General features: G+C 43.3%; 1 protein-coding gene across 1 annotated transcript; it reads left to right on the plus strand.

Annotated features, from left to right (window-relative positions):
• Positions 1-4,826: 4,826 nt before the first annotated feature.
• On the plus strand, positions 4,827-18,667 carry LOC144606776 (tissue alpha-L-fucosidase-like). The gene is made up of 8 exons (XM_078423132.1): positions 4,827-5,281; positions 7,610-7,744; positions 10,634-10,771; positions 11,513-11,618; positions 12,786-12,986; positions 13,696-13,886; positions 15,553-15,652; positions 17,593-18,667. The coding sequence occupies exons 1-8, from the start codon at positions 4,917-4,919 to the stop codon at positions 17,731-17,733; spliced, it is 1,377 nt and encodes a 458-aa protein (XP_078279258.1). The 5' UTR covers positions 4,827-4,916; the 3' UTR covers positions 17,734-18,667.
• Positions 18,668-22,997: the final 4,330 nt, after the last annotated feature.

Below are 22,997 nucleotides of genomic sequence, written 5' to 3' on the forward strand. Positions count from 1 at the left end.
GAAATCTGCATCTAACATTTATCCTCGCACAGAAATCCATTTACTTCTGAAGACCTATGGTGACACTCTGCTCCTTTGAATGCATTATTCTCACACACACACACATACCTTGAGGAAATCCTGAATTTGCTCTGATGCAGTAGACCTACCTCAGCGGTGTAGTTTGCAGCCTTCTGCACTGCAATCATTTGAATTTGATGTGGATTTACGATATGTACTAATCCTGTTTTTTTAAATCCAGAAAATCTAAAACGTAATTAAATGAAGTATAAGCAAGTTTTTAAACGGCATTAAGTACCATAATTGCTGCTGCGTCTTCGCATGCCTCCTGAAATTGAGGAAGACCTGTTCAGGGATGACTGATGAGGCTTTTGTGGAAACTGCAGATTCTTTCACTGTTTAGCCAGGAGGTGCCCATGGGGAAATGGGTGGATGATTTGTAAGATGGTCTGAATTCTTGTCTGGTGAATGTTCTTTAATATCATACATCTTAATAACATTAAGGTTACTGAACCCTTGAATTGATATCACTTAAAACCTGCTATGATCTATTGTTGGATTTTCTCCAAGTCACGAAGGATATAAAGCATTGCCGTTGACTGCAAATTCTGGTCCATTGGCTTCAATAGAACCTAGCTGTGCTAGTGGTGTATAACACACAGTCAATACTATATTGTGCTTCTAACATAAGCCACCAATTGACCTCGGTTTATTTATGATTTTCATATTTGAAAATGAAGTTTGGAGTGGGTTCTGTATTTTTGATTATAATTATTTGCATCCACAATTTATATTCTGTCATATGTTGATATGTCAGCCATAGTGATTGCCTACAGTACAAAGCTTGCCCCCCCGAAAGGCGTTGCATGGCAACAGTACGGGACCTCGTCTGCCGTGCAATCCCTTTATTATAAACCGGGATTATTTACAATTAATTGAATTGTATGCTAATCTGAAGAAGGATCCCGACCAGAAACGATGAATACGTGGCTTGAAAAATGGTGCAAGGGGGAGGGATTCAAATTTTTAGGACATTGGAACCAGTTCTGGGAGAGGTGGGACCAGTACAAACAGGACGGTCTGCACCTAAGCTGGAATGGAACCAATGTCCTAGGGGGAGTGTTTGCTAGTGCTGTCGGGGAGGATTTAAACTAATGTGGCAGGGGGATGGGAGCAGGAGCAGAGAGACAGAGGGGTGTAAAATGAGGGTAGAAGCAACAGGTAGCAAGGTGAAAAGTAAAAGTGGTAGGCAGACAAATCCAGGACAAAAATCAAAACGGGCCATTTTTCAACATAATTGTATAAGGGGTAAGAGAGTTGTAAAAACAAGCCTGAAGGCTTTATGTCTCAATGCAAGGAGTATACGTAATAAGGTGGATGAATTAAATGTGGAGATAGTTATTAATGATTATGATATAGTTGGGATTACGGAGACATGGCTCCAGGGTGATCAAGGCTGGGAGCTCAACATCCAGGGATATTCTATATTCAGACGGGATAGACAGAAAGGAAAAGGAGGTGGGGTAGCGTTACTGGTTAGAGAGGAGATTAAAGCAGTGGAAAGGAAGGACATTAGCTTGGAGGAAGTGGAATCGATATGGGTAGAGCTATGAAACACCAAGGGGCAGAAAACGCTAGTGGGAGTTGTGTACAGGCCACCTAACAGCAGTAGTGAGGTTGGGGATGGCATCAAGCAGGAAATTAGAAATGCATGCACTAAAGGTGCAGCAGTTATAATGGGTGACTTCAATCTACATATAGATTGGGTGAACCAAACTGGCAGGGGTGCTGAGGAAGAGGATTTCTTGGAATGTTTGAGAGATGGTTTTCTAAACCAACATGTCGAGGAACCAACGAGAGAACAGGCCATTCTAGACTGGGTATTGAGTAATGAGGAAGGGTTAGTTAGCAGTCTTGTTGTGCGAGGCCCCTTGGGCAAGAGTGATCATAATATGGTAGAGTTCTTCATTAGGATGGAGAGTGACAAAGTCGATACAGAAACAAGTGTTCTGAACTTAAAGAAAGGTAACTTTGAGGGTATAAGGCGTGAATTGTCCAAGATAGACTGGCGATTGATGCTGAAAGGGTTGACGGTGGACATGCAATGGAAGGCATTTAAAGGTCGCATGGATGAACTACAACAAGTGTTCATCCCAGTTTGGAAAAAGAACAAACCAGGAAAGGTAGTGCATCCGTGGCTAACAAGGGAAATCAAGGATAGTATTAAAACAAAAGATGAAGCATACAGATTAGTCAGAAAAAGTAGCATACCAGAGGACTGGGAGAAATTCAGAGTCCAGCAGAGGAGGACAAAGGGCTTAATTAGGAAAGGGGAAATAGATTATGAGGGAGAACTGGCAAGGAACATAAAAACAGACTGCAAAAGCTTTTATAGATATGTCAAGAGAAAAAGATTAGTTAAGGCAAATGTAGGTCCCTTGCAGTCGGAAACAGGTGAATTGATCATAGGGAACAAGGAGATGGCAGACCAATTGAACAAATACTTTGGTTCTGTCTTCACTAAGGAAGACATAAACCGTCTGCCGGAAATAGCGGAGGACCGGGGGTCTAATGAAATGGAGGAACTGAGGGAAATCCAGGTTAGTCGGGAAGTGGTGTTAGGTAAATTAAATGGATTAAAGGCAAATAAATCCCCAGGGCCAGATAGGCTGCATCCCAGAGTGCTTAAGGAAGTAGCCTCAGAAATAGTGGATGCATTAGTGATAATTTTTCAAAACTCTTTAGATTCTGGAGTAGTTCCTGAGGACTGGAGGGTAGCTAATGTAACCCCACTTTTTAAAAAGGGAGGGAGAGAGAAAACGGGGAATTATAGACCAGTTAGCCTAACATCGGTAGTGGGGAAAATGCTAGTCAGTTATTAAAGATGTGATAGCATCACATTTGGAAAGTGGTGAAATCATCGGACAAAGTCAGCATGGATTTACCAAAGGCAAATCATGTCTGACGAATCTTATAGAATTTTTCGAGGATGCAACTAGTAGAGTGGATAAGGGAGAACCAGTCGATGTGTTATATCTGGACTTTCAGAAGGCCTTCGACAAGGTCCCACATAGGAGATTGGTGTACAAACTTAAAGCACACGGTATTGAGGGTTCAGTTTTGAGGTGGATAGAAAATTGGTTGGCGGACAGGAAGCAAAGAGTAGGAATAAACGGGTCCTTTTCGGAATGGCAGGCAGTGACTAGTGGGGTACCGCAAGGCTCAGTGCTGGGACCCCAGTTATTTACAGTGTATATTAATGATTTGGACGAGGGAATTGAATGCAACATCTCTAAGTTTGCGGATGACACGAAGCTGGGTGGCAGTGTTAGCTGCGAGGAGGATGCTAAGAGGCTGCAGAGTGACTTGGATAGATTAGGCGAGTGGGCAAATGCATGGCAGATGCAATATAATGTGGATAAATGTGAGGTTATCCACTTTGGCGGCAAGAACAGGAAAGCAGAGTATTACCTGAATGGTGACCGATTGGGAGAAGGGGAGATGCAACGTGACCTGGGTGTCATGGTGCACCAGTCATTGAAAGCAAGCATGCAGGTGCAGCAGGCAGTGAAGAAAGCGAATGGTATGTTGGCATTCATAGCAAGAGGATTTGAGTTTAGGAGCAGGGAGGTTCTGCTGCAGTTGTACAGGGCCTTGGTGAGACCGCACCTGGAGTATTGTGTGCAGTTTTGGTCTCCTAACCTGAGGAAAGACGTTCTTGCCTTAGAGGGAGTACAGAGAAGGTTCACCAGATTAATCCCTGGGATGGCAGGACTTGCATATGAGGAAAGACTGGATAGACTGGGCTTGTACTCGCTGGAATTTAGAAGACTGAGGGGGGATCTTATAGAAACATATAAAATTCTTAAGGGGTTGGAGAGGCTAGATGCGGGAAGATTGTTCCTGATGTTGGGGGAGTCCAGAACCAGGGGTCACAGCTTAAGGATAAGGGGGAAGTCTTTTAGGACCGAGATGAGAAAACATTTCTTCACACAGAGAGTGGTGAGTCTGTGGAATTCTCTGCCACAGAAGGTAGTTGAGGCCAGTTCATTGGTTATATTTAAGAGGGAGTTAGATGTGGCCCTTTTTGCTAAAGGGATCAGGGGGTATGGAGAGAAGGCAGGTACAGGCTACTGAGCTGGATGATTAGCCATGATCATATTGAATGGCCGAATGGCCTACTCCTGCACCTATTTTCTATGTTCTATGTTTCTATGAAACGTAATCTATCCATGTTCCCCAGAGTTGCGGTCTGACCCGCTGAGTTACTTACTCCAGCACTTTGTGTCTTTCCTGGGTAAACCATCATCTGCTGTTCTTTGATTCTGTATTGCTTGCTGCATCTGCTCTATTTTTGGTTGAAAGTCTGTGCTTGAAGTGACGTAACCAAAGATAATATAAGAAAATAACTGCAGATGCTGGTACAAATCGAAGGTATTTATTCACAAAATGCTGGAGTTACTCAGCAGGTCAGGCAGCATCTCAGGAGAGAAGGAATGGGTGACGTTTCGGGTAACGTCACCCATTCCTTCTCTCCTGAGATGCTGCCTGACCTGCTGAGTAACCAAAGATAATAGTCAGAGCAGAGCAAGATAGACCACTCGACCCGTCGTATGTCATGGCGCCATTTTAGTAGGCAGAAACATTTTAAAAGAAAAATAACAAAAATATATGAATTGAGAGATGAGATATATTCTGCATTTTTAGGGTATCATCACACATACTCTTCCCCCAAAACACTAATTACACTGCGAGAGGCAGAGAGAACGGCGGGTTTTGCTTACTAAAATGGCGGGCGTTACGCTACTTTGCGTACTGCACTTCAGTGTAGGCGGTATCGACGGAGTGGTTCATGCTGCTCCTCTAGTATCCTTGGACGTAACAGGAGCGATCAGTTCCTGTTCTGTTGACAAAGGATGCAGATCATGGGGTGCAAGAGTTTCTTGAGTTTCATTTGCCTTACCGGGTATTTATGTTCCAGGGCTCTTTGTGATCGCCCTTACCAACCGAACTGGAAGAGTATTGACAGCAGGCCTTTACCCCGCTGGTACGATGAGAGCAAGTTTGGGATTTTCATCCACTGGGGAGTGTTTTCCGTGCCCAGCTTCGGCAGCGAGTGGTTCTGGTGGAACTGGAAGGGAAGGAAGGCATTTAGCTATGTGGCGTTTATGGAACAGAACTACCCACCGGGGTTCGAATACAGCGAGTTCGCTCCTGAATTCACCGCCACCTTTTTCGACCCGGATCAATGGGCGGAACTGTTCGAGGATTCCGGAGCCAGGTTCGTGAAAAGCGCAGCCAGAGCCGAGCAAATGTGTCAGCAGCCAGTGTCGAGAAAGATTTGGTGTAAAAATATCTTTATTGATAAAAAAAAAAAAGACGGGAGACTAGAGATGTCAGTGTGAAAAAGGGTCTCGACCCGAATCGTCACCCACTCCTCACTAGAGTCTAGATGCTGCCTGTTACTCCAGCTTTTTGTGTCTATCTTTGACTAGAGATGTGTTTTTGTCCGGTCTGGGCAAAGCCACCAATGTTACATTTATTGCTGAATTTGAATAATCAACCCGAACTTTTTCACGTGAGCTCTTCCTCATGTGACCGGTCATATGACATCCGCCAGCATCAGCTGCTGAAATCGCCCACGGTAGTGTTGAAACAAGGATGTGTTGAACCAAAGCAGACGTTAGCACATATCTACAGATGTTGCCTGTCCCGCGGAGTCACTCCAGCATTTTGTGTCTATCTTCGGTGTAAACTAGCATCTGCAGTTCCTTCCTGCGCCTTTCCCTGTTTAGTTTTAATATTGTCACGTGTCCATGGGTACAAAAAGCTTTGTTTAGCGTGCTATCCATGAAGAGGTTCCCCACAAAACATTTCCCCCTCCCCTCCTTCCCCCTCCCCTCCTTCCCCCTCCCCTCCTTCCCCCTCCCCTCCTTCCCCCTCCCCTCCTTCCCCCTCCCCTCCTTCCCCCTCCCCTCCTTCCCCCTCCCCTCCTTCCCCCTCCCCTCCTTCCCCCTCCCCTCCTTCCCCCTCCCCTCCTTCCCCCTCCCCTCCTTCCCCCTCCCCTCCTTCCCCCTCCCCTCCTTCCCCCTCCCCTCCTTCCCCCTCCCCTCCTCCTCCTTCCCCCCCTCCTCCTTCCCCTCCCCTCCTTCCCCCTCCCCTCCTTCCCCTTCCCTTCCCCTCTTCCCCTCCCTTCCCCTCTTCCCCTCCCCCCCTTCCCCTTCCCCATCCCCTCTCCCCTCCTCCCCCTCCCCTCCTCCCCCCTTCCCTTCCCCTCCCCCTCCCCTCCCTTCCCCTCCCTCTCCCTTCCCCCCCTTCCCCTCTCCCTTCCCCTCCCCTCCCCCTCCCTTCTCCTCCCCCTCCCTCTCCCCTCCTCCCTCTCCCTTCCCCTCCCCCTCCTTTCCCCTTCCCTTCCCCTCCCCCACCCTTCCCCTCCCCCTCTCTTCCGCTCCCCCTCTCTTCCCCCATGTGCCCCACCTATGCTCCTACCTATTTATCCCACCCCCCTTATGACTTTCCTCCCTCTAGCTTTGCAATTTCCAACTCTTATATCTGACCTGTGTTCCAACCATCTACCATACCCCGCTCCTTGCTCGTCCATCTATTACCTGCGCTGCTTTGTCCTGCCTCTCCCCTCTTCTAGCTTTTTCCTCCCCACCCCTCCCCCGCAACAGTCTGAAGAAGCGTCTTAACCCGAAACGTCACTATCCTTATTCTCCAACGACGCTGCCTGACCCACCTACCTTACTCCAGCACTTTGTATCCTTTCTGTCAGAACATGTTGAACTTGGCACTGCCGATAATTTATCTCAACACATTCCTCTGAGAAAGAGAAGGAAGGAGCAGTGGGGTGGAATGGCAGAGCTAGTGCAAGTGGTCACACAAGGAAGTGCAGATGCTGGAATCTTGAGCAAAACACAAAATGCTGGAGAAACTCAGCGGGTCAGGCAGCATCTGTGGAGCAAATGGATATGCATTGTTTCAGGTCGGGATCCTTTTTCAGACGTGTGGAAGTCTTGGGTGATTGTTTTTCACCTTCCATCACAGTGAGGAATGTGGAAGAGTCACTGTGGTGGGTGTTCATGTTAAAATGTATTTTATGTGTCCTGTTGCTTTTTACTGTTATGACTGTATGGCAAATGAAGTTCCTCGTATGTTTCAAAACATACTTGGCTAATAAAGTTTGATTGTGATTGTTTGCAGTGTTTAGGATGTGATGACTGGCTTTTCCTGGTGAGTGCATCTGAGTAAAGTCTGCTTTTCCTCTACTGTTTGTAAATTTTGAATAGTAACCTAAGTAACCTCTGAAAATGCATTATTTTTGTTAATCACATGCCTGTTGCAAATTTGTTGCAGAAAACATATTTCTTTCTACCTGAAAAAACTTGTGAATAGGTAACCTTTACAGTACATCTAAATTAAAAGCACGTTAAATGTTCACACATTTCACTCAAATTTATAAACTCTTGCCAAGCATATAACTCGAACTGCAAGCATTGGTCTGTATTTTAGCTTAAATAAAGCTGACTTGCAGATATATCTAAGGCTTACTTGCCTTTTGGCCTTGGTTGTTAATGACTAATTGTTTTCCTGTGGTTTATATTTTCAGATATGTGGTGCTGACAACGAAACACCATGAAGGGTTCACAAACTGGGGATCGCCAGTGTCCTGGAACTGGAACTCCATTGACACAGGACCGCATCGAGATCTAGTGGGTGATCTGGCAGCTGCTGTTCGTAAACGGTCTGTATTTAATATTATGTATTTGGGGAAGGTTCATTGTATTTATAATTGCCCTGGTCTATACAGACAACGCCCATAATAATTATACAGAATCTGTTTCCACTGCTACCTTCGGCAGTATATTCCAAATCCTAATCACTCGCCTGTTTGGTTGTTTTGCCAATAGCCTTTATTATTGCCTCCCCATTTCCTGATCCTTCTGCCTACGAGAATCTTTATTTCTATCAATTCTCACCTGCTAGAGTGCGGTCCTGACCTCCGATCTATCTCATTGGAAACCTTTGAACTATCTTTAATCAAACTTTACCTTTTATTTGAATGCTGTGGACAGGTTGATTATGAACATGTAAAATCTTGTCTTTGACTGGATAGCACGCAACAAAACTGTATCTTGATACACATGAGAATAATATCAAACTAAACTAAAATAAACATCTTTCATCATTTTTAAATACATCCTTTAGATTCAATCACAACCTCTTCTTTTTCAAGAACAGCTCCAGCTTCTCCAATCTATCCACTTTACATTTTAATGCAATAATGATTGATAACCCAATAGATATGACCATGATACAGACCTCTACAGGCAGGCCAAGTACAAGCTGAGAAGAGGAATCAGAGCTGCCAAGGAAAGGTACGCTGAGGAGCAAGTTCTCAGCTAATGACGCTTCTTCAGTTTGGAAGGGCTTGCAAGAAATCACCAGATACAAGAGGAAAACCCCATGCTCCTTGGACATTTGTCAGCTGACCAACGACCTGAACGAGTTTTACTGCAGGTTCGAGAAACAGAAACATAACCCTGGGACCCCCTTCCCCCACCCCTAATCATCACTTCACACGTAATCCAAGACTGACTCCAGTTTGCAAAGACTGGATCTGTCCCCACCCACTCCTCCCCAAGCAGCAATTCACACCTACCCAGAGACTGGCTGGAGTTTGCAAAGACTGGCCCTATTCCCCCCCCCCCCCCTAAAAGCCGGAAATCTCCAGGACCGGACAATGTTTTCCCCTCTACCCTCAAGCTCTGTGCCGGACAACTGGCACCGATCTACACAGACATTGTCAACCAATCCCTGCAAACCTGCACTGTCCCTGCCTGCTTCAAGGTCTCCACTATTGTCCCTGTACCCAAAAAGACATGGATCACTGGTCTTAATGACTACAGGCCTGTCGCACTTACCTCTGTAGTCATGAAGACCTTTGAAAGACGTGCTGGCCCAGCTGAAAAACATCACAAACCCCCTGCTGAACCCCCTGCAGTTTGCATACCAGGCCAATCTAGGCGTGCACTTCATCCTTCAGCACCTAGACTGCAAGGGGATCTTGCCAGGATTCTGTTTTGTGGACTTTAGCTCTGCCTTTAACACCATTGTGCCAGAGCTACTACACTACAAACTCTCCCAGCTGACTGTACCTGAGCCCCTCTGTCAGTGGATCATCAACTTCCTGACGGACAGGAAGCAGCATGTAAGACTGGGAAAGCACATCTCGGGCCCGCAAACACTCAGTTTAGGAGCTCTGCAAGGCTGCGTACTGTCCCCTCTCCTTTACTCTCTCTACACCAACGACTGCACCTCCACAGACTCCTCTGTCAAGCTCCTCAAGTTTGCGGATGACACTACCCTGATTGGACTGATCTAGGATGGGGAGGAATTTGCCTACAGAGGGGAAGTGACACAGCTGGCGTCCTGGTGCCATCGCAACAACCTGGAGCTCAATGCTCTCAAGACAGTGGAACTAATTGTAGACTTTTGAAGAGATCCCCCTCCCGTCCCCCCACTCACCATCAACAACACCATAGTCACATCTGTGGAGTCATTAAAGTTCCTTGGAACCATCATCTCCAGGGTCCTTAAATGGGGGGCCACCATCGACTCCACAGTCAAAAAGCCCAACAGAGGATGTACTTCCTGCGGCAACTGAAGAAACACAATCTGCCAACGGCAATGATGGTCCAATTCTATACTGCTATCGTTGTTTGCCATTCTTGACGTTCATAGAGCAGATTCATTGTACTAATTAAGGTCTAAAGTATGCCTGAAAGCAAAAAATGCTGAGAGTAGCTGAGGTTTCTATTCTTAAAGACTAAGCCTTAATTTTATTCTTTATATATTGTATTGCTGTGGGTAATGAGCTGGCCTTTAAGCATTTTTTAAAGTGGCCTGTCCACTTCATTTTTTCCCCAAAATAATCGTTATTCCTAAAATCATAAACAGGAAATACAGTATAAACAGTGTATGTCTTTCTTTATATTCTATGTACAAACACCAATGCCACTCATGTGGTCTCCCTGAATAACACTGTTCAAGTGTTTGAGGGGCTGTGAAACAGGATGCACTCCTTCAGTATCTGGTGGAGGCAGGATGCTAGATCGTGGTCCTTTCTGAAAAAGCCTTTGCAATTCTTCACAAGCAGGTGTGGCCCTAAAGGAGCACTCCTGCAGCCTGGAATGGCTCAGTCAATAACATTAACTTACAGTCAGCTCTTTGAACTGGAAGAGTATTAAGTTTCAGACTAACTAAAATGCATTCCTTCACTGATTTGATGATCTTGAAGTAACATTTGATATTTGTCTTGATATATGTCTGCACAATGTCTCTATTTTCACGTTTCAGTTCAGTCCTAGGTAGACAATTTGACGCACAGTTCTCTAAACTCATGGATTCTCAAATGCTTTGTTCCGCAAATTGTCTCTCCAGTTGATGCACCCTTCTTTTGTCAAAGGAACACGAAATTTAATCCTGTGATCTTTATAACCAATACAACTTTTGTTATTGTAGCTAATCTGTTTTTTTCTGGACCATTTTTAACCATGCATAGCGGTTATGTAAAAGAAGCTGAAATTCTAACTGAATGTAATATTTCAAAATTGTTGTTCTTTTGCAATAGGAAGTTATATTATGGAGTGTACCATTCTCTCTTTGAGTGGTTTAACCCTCTCTACTTGTATGATAAGCAAAACAAATTCAAGACCCAGAAATTTGTTGTGGAAAAGACTTTACCAGAACTGCACGATCTGGTCATAAGGTAATGCCATATGATAGTTTTGCAATCTTTTGTTGTAAATGTTCTCATCACTAATAAACACATTTGATGTGTACAGTGTCTCTTGTCTTATGCCTTTATCAGAGAGACCACTAGATGGTGCTTTAAATTTGCACCTGGGATCAGAGTCTTTTGAAAATCAAAATAAAACTGCAGATGCTGGAAATCTAAAATAAATGTTGGAAATGTGCAGTAGGTCAGGCAGCATCTGTGGGGCACATTACGTTTTCTTCTGTGGGGTTGAGGGCATGGCAGAGACAAGGAGAGTATTAAGAATTTCTCAGGACGGAAAATAAATGCTAAATTAGCAGGAATATTTCACTTCACGACAGCTAAAAAGCTGTCATATTGTTTCACTTAAAAAATATACTCTGGTGTAACATGAACGGGTGAAAGCATCAAATTCTCTTTTATTTCCCCCATATGATTTAACAACAATATATGTGATCAGACAAAATAATTTTAGTTACATAATTTATCTGCTGCTTAAATTTTAAGCCTTATAATATTAGTAATCCTATTACTATTACTGAAAGAATTTTGTGTTTTTAATGTTGCATTCAAACTAATTGAGATGCTGTAATTCCCTAGAGTTGAATTCCAAAAAGAACCAATGTTAATTTTAAAGTATTTTTAAAGAAGACAGTGTCATTCCTTGGTAAATAGAATCAGGTTTTTGCAGCATGAATGTCTAGAAATAATAGTTTTGTTTTGTGTTCATAGATATAAACCTGATATAATCTGGTCAGATGGGGACTGGGAGGCACCAGATACGTACTGGAATTCCACTGGATTTCTGGCCTGGCTTTACAATGATAGTCCTGTCAAGGTGCATTTTAACAATATTCACGATCCGTATCGATGATTATAATTTAACAATGATCAGTTCTCTCATTTTTAATTTCTTTATTGGCCCATTTATGATTAGGCTCATTTACCTGTGTGTTTTTTTTTACTTCTGTGTTTAACAAGATATCATTTAAAGCTGTGTGGGAAAGAACTGCAGATGCTGGTTTACACGGAAGATGGACATAAAATGTTGGAGCAACGCAGCGGGACAGGCAGCATCTCTGGAGGGAAAAAATGGTTGGGTCAAGACCCTTCGTCAGACTTCTTCAGCTTTTCATTTAAAGCTGTTGGCTTTACAATGAACTGAACTGTTTGAACAATTTCCCTATTATACAATTGATTAGCTGTGTTTTCCCCCCACATTTTGATCAACGTAGCCATGCTGTTGTCAGGCATTGGTTTTTAGTTGTGGGAGTGTCTGTAGATCATGTCAAGCTCCATGAGGGGGCAGCAACTTCACTTTATTTGAACACGTTGGGTCATTTACAAACACCAACTCAAAATGTGCGCAGCATCTTGTGTGATGAAGCAGTTGTGTGTTGTGTTTACCAACTTTGTTTTGTTTGAGTTTTTAAAAGTTTGCTTTAAATTAATGGAATTGCCTTCTTAAAATGACTTATCTACTTTTGTTCACACTTCTCGCATCAAATCTAATTACTTATATAGCCACACTAATCTGATAGTCTATAAGTACTCTGTGCTGGCCAGCTTGGTTGTTTTCATATTGGATCTTTTCATTTTATGCTCTCTTCATTTCTTGCAGCATTAATTTTATTGACCTTCCAGGTATCCTTGACAAAGTTGCATTATTTTTTGTTCTTTCTTTTCCACTAAATTTTATTTCATCGTGAGGATACTTTCCACCACATTTTATGGTATGTAGATAAAATGTATTGAAATAATTCCAGTCCCCTGCATATTGATTCTACTGGTAATAAAGTGGTGTTTCCTGTTATGCCCTGTCCATAATAATCCTTTACTGAATATCACTAGTTTCCTTGTTGTTTTGAGACCTTGCTTTGTAATAACCTGCTAGCATGTTTCTTACATTATCCACAACGGTGCTGTAAAGTGTTTTGGTAACATGGTGTGGTTGTAAAACTGTTATCTAAATACAAGTTTAAAAAATAATCATTTCTGTTACTAGGATACTGTGGTAACTAATGACCGCTGGGGAGCTGGCTGTTCTTGTAAACATGGTGGCTTCTACAACTGCGCAGACAAATACAGTCCCAGCAAACTACAGAACCATAAATGGGAGAAGTGCACCACAGTCGACAAATGGTCATGGGGATATCGCAGAAATATGATGATGCGCGATGTGATGAATCTGCCATCCCTTATCACTGTATGTACTCCAGGTTAATCAATATGGTACATCACTGGAATGAAAATGAGTCCAGGCAAAAGTGCATTGGCCTCCTGGGATAACTTTCTTAGCAAACAAATGGAAACTAAGCCACAGAGATCAGATAGTTTCCTACTTGTTTCTCAATCAGTCGTGGACATAACAATTGACCCATGTGCCTCTGACTTTGAGCAAGATGTTTCTGATCCCAGTGCAGGGATGCTGTGGTCAACTGTTAAGCGTACGAATAAATAGCCAGAAATATTAGTATTCCATCTGGACACTAAAATGTGTTCAGTCCAGCTGTAACAGTGAAAAGCCATTCCGTGCATTTTAGTGGGTTGGCTTGCATTGAATCAATGTCTTTCAAACAGATATTTATGGAGAAAATGAAGTTGCAGTCTCCCCAAGACTGCCATTAAATGATGATGCTTTGAGTTATATTAATGCATGGAATTTTCAAATCATGGGAAATGTTTTACAAAGTATTTTTTGTGATGCTGTGGATGCTTACAGCGAGTTAATCATGTGCAAATACTATTTATTTAGCAAACTGTGGTGATGTGCACAGTAGCAATCCAGTAGGTTCTCTTGGATGGTGTTGAGAAATTGTGCAAAAATATAATGGTCCATTGTTGTTATGAGGCCTGGAATTGGAATCGGATCTGTGGTATTGGAGATCATTACAAAATCTCTCTCTTTCTGGCAGAGTTTACTGGATACCATCTCTTATGGTGGCAACTTCCTGCTCAACATCGGTCCAACTAAAGACGGCATCATCCCTCCTATTTTTGAGGAAAGGTTGCGTGGCCTGGGACAGTGGCTGCGTGTTAATGGTGAAGCAATATATGCATCAACACCATGGAGAGTTCAGAAAGAGAACTCTACAAATATAATATGGTAATATCCATCAGGTTTAAATGTAGCAACTATTTATTTTCACTTTGCACCATTCTTTATTCCTATATTCAGTCACTTCATGTTTAAAGATGGGAGGCAAGATGGTGCAATGGTTAGTACTGCTGCCTCAGCTCCAGGGATCTGGAATTGACCATGACCTCGGGTGCTGTCTTGAGTGGAGTTTGCACATTCTCTCTGTGATCACTTTCTTTCCTCCCTCGTCCCAAAGAGATATTGGTAAATTAATTGGTCACTGTAAATTACCGCATAGTTCAGGTAAGTTGCAAAATTATTAAATGGGAGTTGATTGATTGAAAGATACAGTATGGAAACAGGCTCCAACTGAATAATAGAAGTGGTGTAGAATTGCTTCAAATACAGAAGAATGAAATGGATCAGTCGCTTGAACTATTTGGAAGGTATTTATGCACAAAATGCTGGAGTAAATTAGCAGGTCAGGCAGCATCTCAGGAGAGAAGGAATGGGTGATGTTTCGGGTCGAGACCCTTCTTCAGACTGATGTCAGGGGGGCGGGACAAAGGAAGGATATAGGTGAAGACAGGAAGATAGAGGGAGAACTGGGAAGGGGGAGGGGAAGAGAGGGACAGGAACTATCTAAAGTTGCAGAAGTCAATGTTCATACCGCTGGGCTGCAAGCTGCCCAAGTGAAATATGAGGTGCAGTTCCTCCAATTTCCGATGGGCCTCACTATGGCACTGGAGGAGGCCCATGACAGAAAGGTCAGACTGGGAGTGGGAGGGGGAGTTGAAGTGCTCAGCCACCGGGAGATCAGGTTGGTTAAGGCGGACTGAGCGAAGGTGTTGAGTGAAACGATCGCCTCCTCCATCCTCATCTATTGTATCTGCTGCTCTAGATGTCAACTTCTTTACATCGGCGAAACCAAACGCAGGCTCGGCGATCGTTTCGCTCCATTCGGACCAAACCTGGACTACAGGCTCCAACAGTCTATCTGCCACTTTTCACAACAATTCTCTTTTCGTGCCCTGCGTTGTACTCTAGCTGCGATGCGCCGGCACCAGCAGGCCCTCGCTCTGAGTCTCCCGCAGCTCCGGGCCTCACTAACCCACATCTGCAACGGGCCCCAACTGTACTTCATCCTACGCCGGATCCTGCCCCCCTGACATCAGTCTGAAGAAGGGTCTCGATCCGAAACGTCACCCATTCCTTCTCTCCTGAGATGCTCCCTGACCTGCTGAGTTACTCCGGCATTTTGTGAATAAATACCTTCGATTTGTACCAGCATCTGCAGTTATTTTCCTACACCTCCAGTCACTTGAACCAGATCATGTCCGCATTTATACCATACTTGGGTCAGACCGCTAGGGGGGCACTTCACAATAGCTATGGAACTATTCTCATGCTGTGAGCTTGCTGTTTATGCTTCACTCATGTTTCACAGAAGACTTAGGTCATAGGTGATAGGAGCAGAATTAGGCCATTCGGCCAAACATGTCTACTCTGCCATTCAATCATGGCTGATCTATCTCTCCCTCCGAACCCCATAACCCCTGACACCCGTACTAATTAAGAATCTATCTATCTCTGCCTTAAAAATATCTATTGATTTGGCCTCCACAGCCTTCTGTGACAAGCAGTGTTTTAATTCACTGCTCACCTTTGCATTGTGCTCATTTCTTCCTTCTAGGTACACCAGTAAAGGATCCTCAGTTTATGGAGTGTTCACAAAGTGGCCCACTGACAACATCCTACAACTGGAATCGCCAAAGACCTCGCCAAACACCAGTGTAAGTATATAGAATTTGTTTAATTCCTAACCAGCTTCTTGGCCTTTACCCAACCTTTCACAGTTGGCTCCAATGATTTCAATCTGTTCCAATTGACAGTCATCATGAGATCTGTTTGCTTTTGCCCTGGTTTTCATGAAGTTGCTAATTGTACTGACATTACTTAAGTTTGGTAATTGTTGTCCTAAGATTGAACATAGCACAAATGTATACATAATTTTCCTCCTTTAACCCCTCCTGGTCCTTTTTATTAAATTATCCAACATTTGCGACTTGTTTGTCTTCTAGGTCACTTACAATATTTTAATTCTTCAGCTGTGTTCCTTGTCATTCTGAGTCTCCTTATTTTTTGTCTCCAATAGTCTGTCTAGGACGTCTTTGTTGAATATCAGAAAACAATTTATTTTGCTGAAGGAAATTATAATATATTCCCCTATGATTAAGGATATTCTAGTCTGATAGCTCCCTCATGCTTTCTCTACTTGGATGTCTCTGCCCATTCACTGGTAACAAAACCATAAACCGATAGTCATTGTACCACTTATAGTACTCTCAGAAATTACCTACATGAACCCAGGCCACCTCATGCTATTGTGGGCAATCCAATATCCTTCTTGAATCATTGCTTGCTGCTGACAATTTGTAGTCATCAGTTAGAAATTCTTTACTCCTTCATCACTTTCTGAAATTTCTAGCTTCATCTTTTATTCTAGACACTTCAATATCCCAGGAGTAATCTACTTTATTCAGGTTGCATGCTTGGCTTGTCCTGGAATATAATACAACAAAAAAACTAAACATCCCCAATTAACTTTCCACTTCCTTCATCTCAATGGTTCTCCAGCAATTCGTCTTTTTTATATTGCTCTTTTGATAGTTCTTTTCTCACTCATCTTTATCCTTCCATAACTATATAATTTATACTTAATGTTATGATCATAAAGTGCAAATTAGACCCATAGTAAACTTGGCCTACTGTCATTTCCTTCTGACCTATATATTGATTAAATACCGTTCTCCCCATTTAGGTTTCCTCACCTTTTAAAAAAATAATGTTGGCAATTTATTTTAAGGCTCTTTGAGAAAAGGATCTTGCAATAAATCATCTCACAAATACTACGTGTCCCCCAAGTCTAGATTGATGACAAGAGTTAATATTTATTGCAACTGAAGTCATACCATGCAGTACATCAAGCTTCATTTTGTCATGTTGATGTTTACGATGTTTGTCATGCCAGACGCAGGTCCATGCAAGAGCATCTTGTGTCAGGTTCCAGGACATTACCCTGTCACCTTTTCTGATTCTGTGGCATTGTTCTTGAATCTCCCAGAAGCACGAAAAAGCCTGCACATTTGTTCTCTATTCCAATTCTGCAGCCAGGCTTCAGATTTAGATTAATTTGTAATATGCACTTCGTGCAATGAAATTCCTTGCATTTTCCTTGCATCCTAGTTTGCATGAAGCTTAGAGTAAACAGTAGACATGCTGATGATAAATACAACAAATAAATGCAAAAGAGCAGAATGGTGCAGATTGTAGTGCAATCTGAAGTAGTGCAAAAACTACAAAAGTGCAATAATGGAAAAAGGCAAAGTTATGAGTACAATGTACATGGCAGCACCTCTTGGAAGGGGTTTATTAGTTCTGGAGTCTGTTAGAGAGAAGAAGCTGTACTTCAGGCTTTTGAGCTCCTTTGTCATCTCCAAGAAGGTAGAGTAAAGGGAATGACCAGGGTAACGGGAATCCTTCACTTCCAACTTCCTGATACTAATGCACCGTGAAGATGGGCTGGGTGGAAGGAAGTGATAGGCCCATGATGGACTTGGCTGTGTTCACCACTCTGCATGATAAGGTGATCAAGAGGAAAACAGTTGTCACCAGACTGAGACGCATCCTATGAATTGTTCTCTTGTTTCATGCTCTTGTGCTATCTCTCCAGGTGACAATGTTGGGAATCCTAAAGCCTCTGAAATGGACAACTTCTCCCACCAAAGGCCTTCTCATCTCCCTGTCCCATCTTTCTCCACTTACTGCTCCATCAAAAAATGGCTGGACAGTGAAAATGGAAGGTGTTTCATAATCAGCAAAAAAACAGTTCTACTGAGAATGACAAGGGAATGTATTTTTTATAATTTTGAAAGTGATGAAAGAACATGATTAAACTATTAATGATTTTGCATGAAAATTATACATTGAATTAAATGATTAAATGGAGATCACATAATTTTGTAAATCAAAGCACATTACCCGACAAAGTACAATGTAAGGTGAAAATAAACTATCTAAATTACAAATCTTTGACCATAAACTCCATATGTTGAGGTTGAATGAGCTATACTGTGACTTTTACACTTTCATAATTTTGTATTGCTTCACATGACTTGTAATGTTTTTTTAATGTGCTACCTGGGAAAGATCCATGATCGAACTTGAGTTTTAAATATTTTAAAAGGTTGATTTGGATCGAAAAAATGCACGTTATCGCTGTTAAACAATACCAGAAATCAAAGTAATATCAGTAGTTATTACTGCTTATTTACATTTTTATTGAAAATAAACTTGATGTACAAACTTCTACAATAATCAGATCAAATATTTTTACTGAACAGAAGATTATTAAAAACTTGTGTGATTTTTTTAGGATTTTAAAATTAATCCTTCAATTACTGCTTTCCAAAATTACACTCGGGCTGTGCAGAGAATCTGGCCATGGTGTTTCAGGGTATATATTGTTTCAAAGAACACTGATGGCACTCGTGGAAGGTGGCTTTCTCTGCCAACTTCACTTTAATATTACAGGTTTGCTTTGGAAGTAAGGAAGATGTGTAACTATTTCAATGCTTTTCTTTTTAATGGGGCTTTCTACATCGTTTGCTGATTTTTGTAAATGCTGCAGTTTGACTTTATTTGATGCGGTCACAGTAAATAAACAGTTGTCCTAGAAACATGCAATTTGTTATTTGCTGTTATATTAATCTTGTTCGGGAACTCTGTTAACGTGATCCTTAATAAAGAATAACCAATAATGTTTTGTTCATTACATGCTAGCTGTTTCAAACAAACACAAATAGAGTCATTGAGTAATCGAGCATCTTGGCCCAAATGCCTCTGAAACGTTCTTATCCGTGTGTATCTCTCCAAATGACTTTTAAATGTATGGTTGCCTCACTCAGGTGGCTCATTCCATATGCCTTGTGTGAGGAAGCTGTCCTCTCGGGTTCCTATTAGGATGCCCAGGACTTTGCCCATCTCTTGCAATTTCACACATGGATGACCCCTTTGTCACACCTTTCGCTTAATATAAAATCTCTTTGGATTCTCCATAATCTTATCTGCCAGAGCTATCTCCTGCCCCTGCCCCCCCCCCCCTTTTGCCTTCCTGGTTTCCTTCCCAAGCAAGTTACTCAATCCCCTATACTCCTCAAGGGTACTCTTGATCCCAGCTGCCCTTTCCTGACCACTTTATCTTGCCATCTTACTCCTGCCAGGCATATCCTTCACTCTAACAAGTACATGCATATCTTGAACTCTCACACCCTCACTTAAACCCACTTGTTGACCAGCCCTGTCCTTTCCATAACTATTTTTAAGCTCATGGAATTGTCAGAGTCAAGTGAAATTGACCACCCTGTTCATAATACTGGATAACTGAGACTAAAGATTGAAAATAATGTTTGTGGTTTTGTGGCTGAGAAGATAAATTCAAAGAGGCATAATGCCCCAATCAGAGAGTATGCATGAGTTGAGATTTTGTTTTGGATTGTTTAGACAATAGGTGCAGGAGTAGGCCATTCGGCCCTTCGAGCCAGCACCGCCATTCAATGTGATCAAGGCTGATCATTCTCAATCAGTACCCCATTCCTGCCTTCTCGCCATACCCCCTGACTCCGCTATCCTTAAGAGCTCTATCTAGGTAGGGTAGGGTACTTCCTTATGTAGGGTACTTCCTTTTAGCCCCATGAGAGAACTGGATGTGAGCCATTCCCAATGGCTGAATGGGAGATACCAGAGGGCGTACAGGTATGTAGGTTAATTGGCTGGGTAAATGTTAAAAAAAAAATTGTCCCTAGTGGGTGTAGGATAGTGTTAATGTACGGGGATCACTGGGCGGCACGGACTTGGAGGGCCGAAAAGGCCTGTTTCCGGCTGTATATATATGATATGATATGATATAATGGTTGACAACTGTATGTCAGGTTTGAGGCCAGTGTCTAGTGGAGTACCCCAAGGATCTGTGTTGGGTCCACTGTTGTTTGTCATTTACATTAATGATCTGGATGATGGTGTGGCAAATTGGATTAGTAAATATGCAGATGATACTAAGATAGGTGGTGTAGTTAATAATGAAGTAGAGTTTCAAAGTCTACAGAGAGACTTGGGCCTTTTGGAAGGGTGGGCTGAAAGATGGCAGATGGAGTTTAATGCTGATAAGTGTGAGGTGCTGCATTTTGGTAGGACAAATCAAAATAGGACGTACAGGGTAAATGGTAGGGAATTGAGGAATGCAGTGGAACAGAGGGATCTGGGAATAACTGCATTGTTCCCTGAAGGTGGAATCTCATGTGGATAGGGTGGTGAAGAAGGCGTTTGGTATGCTTGCCTTTATAAATCAGAGCATCGAATATAGAAGTTGGGATGTAATGTTAAAATTGTACAGGGCATTGGTGAGGCCGAATCTGGAGTATGGTGTGCAGTTCTGGTCGCCAAATTATAGGAAGGATGTCGACAAAATGGAGAGGGTACAGAGGAGATTTACTAGAATGTTGCCTGGGTTTCAGCACTTAAGCTACAGAGAGAGGTTGAACAGGTTGGTTCTTTATTCTTTGGAGCGTAGAAGGTTGAGGGGGGACTTGATAGAGGTTTTTAAAATTTTAAGAGGGACGGACAGAGTTGACGTGGGTAGGCTTTTCCCCTTGAGAGTGGGGAAGATTCCAACAAGGGGACATAACTTTAGAATTGAGGGACAAAAGTTTAAGGGTAACATGAGGGGTAATTTCTTTACTCAGAGGGTGGTGGCTGTATGGAATGGGCTTCCGGTGGAAGTGGTGGAGGCAGGCTCGATTTTATTATTTAAGAGTAAATTGGATAGGTATATGGATGAGAGGGGATTGGAGGGTTATGGTCTGAGAGCAGGTAGATGAGACTAGGTCAGAGAGAGTGGTCGGCGTGGACTGGTAGGGCCGAACGGGCCTATTTCCGTGCTGTAGTTATATATGGTTATATGGAAACAGCAAAATCTATTGGCCAGACAATTTCCCAGCTGTAGGACTGAAGGCCTGTACTCTGGATCTAGCATAGTTACAATGCTGTCATGTACCTAGTATGAAAAACCATCCAAATAGGTTCTGCTCGCACTCCAAGACCACCTCCCATAAATCCAACTCCATCCCCAGGACGGAGCCAGCCTTCCTGATGAGTTTGTTAATCTATTGGCATCTGCAGCCTTCGCCCTGCTGCCCCAGTACACGACGGTGAAGATGGCACTGACTTTATACTCCCTGGTAAACTGCACATCCACACCATTGATGGTATAATGGCAGTTTCTATACCATCTCGAAATCCCACTTCGATAGCCATTACTTCTCGGGGATGAAATGTAGTTATAGCTTGCGCACACGTCGCACCCTGATATGACAAAACTAATCTTCCAAACTCCTTTTCTTCATTAATTGGTTTTATTAAAGTAGCACAAATCATAGAGTAATAAATCAGTTCCTGTATTTTATCAACTGTTTCTTCAAACAATATCTAGAAATTCTTGCAGTTATTACCGTATGGTTCTTACAAATATAACCGGTGCGAGCGCATGGTAAAGAACTGTATGCTCACCATCCTCCGAGTCTAAACTGACCCACAACCTCTGTCGACACGCTAGTCTCTCCCATCTAGACACTCCCAATTATGCATTAAGTCACACCCACAAGCAGGCAAAAAAGACATAAACTAGAAATATTAAAACAGCCATAACACAATGACAATAACTGAATTAAGCATAAATGGCTCCTACAGATGGAGACAGGACAGGGGTGTTCCTCTCCTAATGTCCACCATTAACTCCTCAGTCTTGTCTGTGTTGAGCTGCAGGTGATTCAGCCCACACCACTCAACAAAGTCGTTGACTACACCTCTGTATTCAGCTTCCCTCCCCTCACTGATGCAGCCCACAGTTGCAGTCATCCAAAAACGTCTGCAGGTGGCAGGAGTCCGAGTTATATCTGAAGTCCGAGGTGTAGATGGTGAACAGGAAGGGGGAGAGGACCCTGCGTTGCTCACTACCATGTCCGAGACACCGTTCTGTAGCCTGACATACTGTGGTCGGCCAGTTAGGTCGACAGCAATGCAGCATCCACCCGCATCTTTGTTAGTTTGCTCCCTAACAGTGCAGGCCATACGGTGTTAAAAGCACTGGAGAAGTTAAAAAAAACATGACTCTCACAATGCTTCCCGGCTTATCCAAGTGAACATAGGAACGACGGAGCAGGTGGATGATGGCGTCCTCAACCCCCATCTTTGGTAAGTGAACTTCAGGGGGTCCAGGTAGGGTTTAACCAGGGGTCGTGGGCGAGTGAGCACCAGCCTCTCCAGGGACTTAATGATTTGTGAAGTCAGGTCTGTAGTCATTCGAGGTGTTGGGGTGCGTCCATGCAAAACTATGCAAAACTGAAATAATCTTGGGGAATTGTACTGTGCTATGCGAGACAATTTTTTCCAGATCTGGTGACAATAGTGAGCAACACCATTACATATGTTACGGAAAAAAGATATTAAATTTGGAATGGAATACTTTATTGTCACATGTGACTAGGCACAGTGAAATTCTTTGCTTGCATACACAATGCATCTAAAAAGCAGCTACCTATGGCGCTGACAAAGTTACAAAGCACACCGGCTCCTCCTTTTGTTCCCCCCGCTGGGTCCGCATTGTTCTTCGTTCTCTCCCCACCTCCCTCACGGTGGTCCTCCAAGCCGGGTCCTCCATTGTTCTCCCCCCCCTTCACGGTGGTCCTCATTGACTGCCGACCGGGGGTCGACCCGTGAGGCATCACTGCTGCCACCGTGAGGCTTCACTACCATCCGGGCCCCATCGTCGCGAGGCTTCACCGCTGAGGCCTCACCGCTGTCGACGCCCCACTTCACTCCTCCGTGATGCCGACCCCGGGCCCCAGCCGCGGGCTCCGACGCCATAGTCGACCCGATATTTAAAATATTTTAAATAAAGGACAACGAAGCAACCAAGGAATTACAAGCGAATTTCTGCAATCACACAACATACCGGAGGAGATTGCCAGAACACCGGGCTCCCCGTGGATTGTTTTCGACCTTGGCGAACGTCGAAGGAGGAGG

The sequence above is a fragment of the Rhinoraja longicauda genome, chromosome 27 (assembly GCF_053455715.1).
Source record: "Rhinoraja longicauda isolate Sanriku21f chromosome 27, sRhiLon1.1, whole genome shotgun sequence".
Taxonomy (NCBI): domain Eukaryota; kingdom Metazoa; phylum Chordata; class Chondrichthyes; order Rajiformes; family Arhynchobatidae; genus Rhinoraja; species Rhinoraja longicauda.

What these genes read in the sequence shown, in the direction of transcription:
- LOC144606776 (XM_078423132.1), top strand. Translation starts at nt 4,917, where the DNA reads ATGCAGATCATGGGGTGCAAGAGTTTCTTGAGTTTCATTTGCCTTACC. An exon ending in ACAATGATAGTCCTGTCAAG is followed by an intron (nt 11,619 to 12,785) that starts GTGCATTTTAAC and finishes TTCTGTTACTAG; the next exon opens with GATACTGTGGTAACTAATGA. An exon ending in AGACCTCGCCAAACACCAGT is followed by an intron (nt 15,653 to 17,592) that starts GTAAGTATATAG and finishes CTATCTCTCCAG; the next exon opens with GTGACAATGTTGGGAATCCT.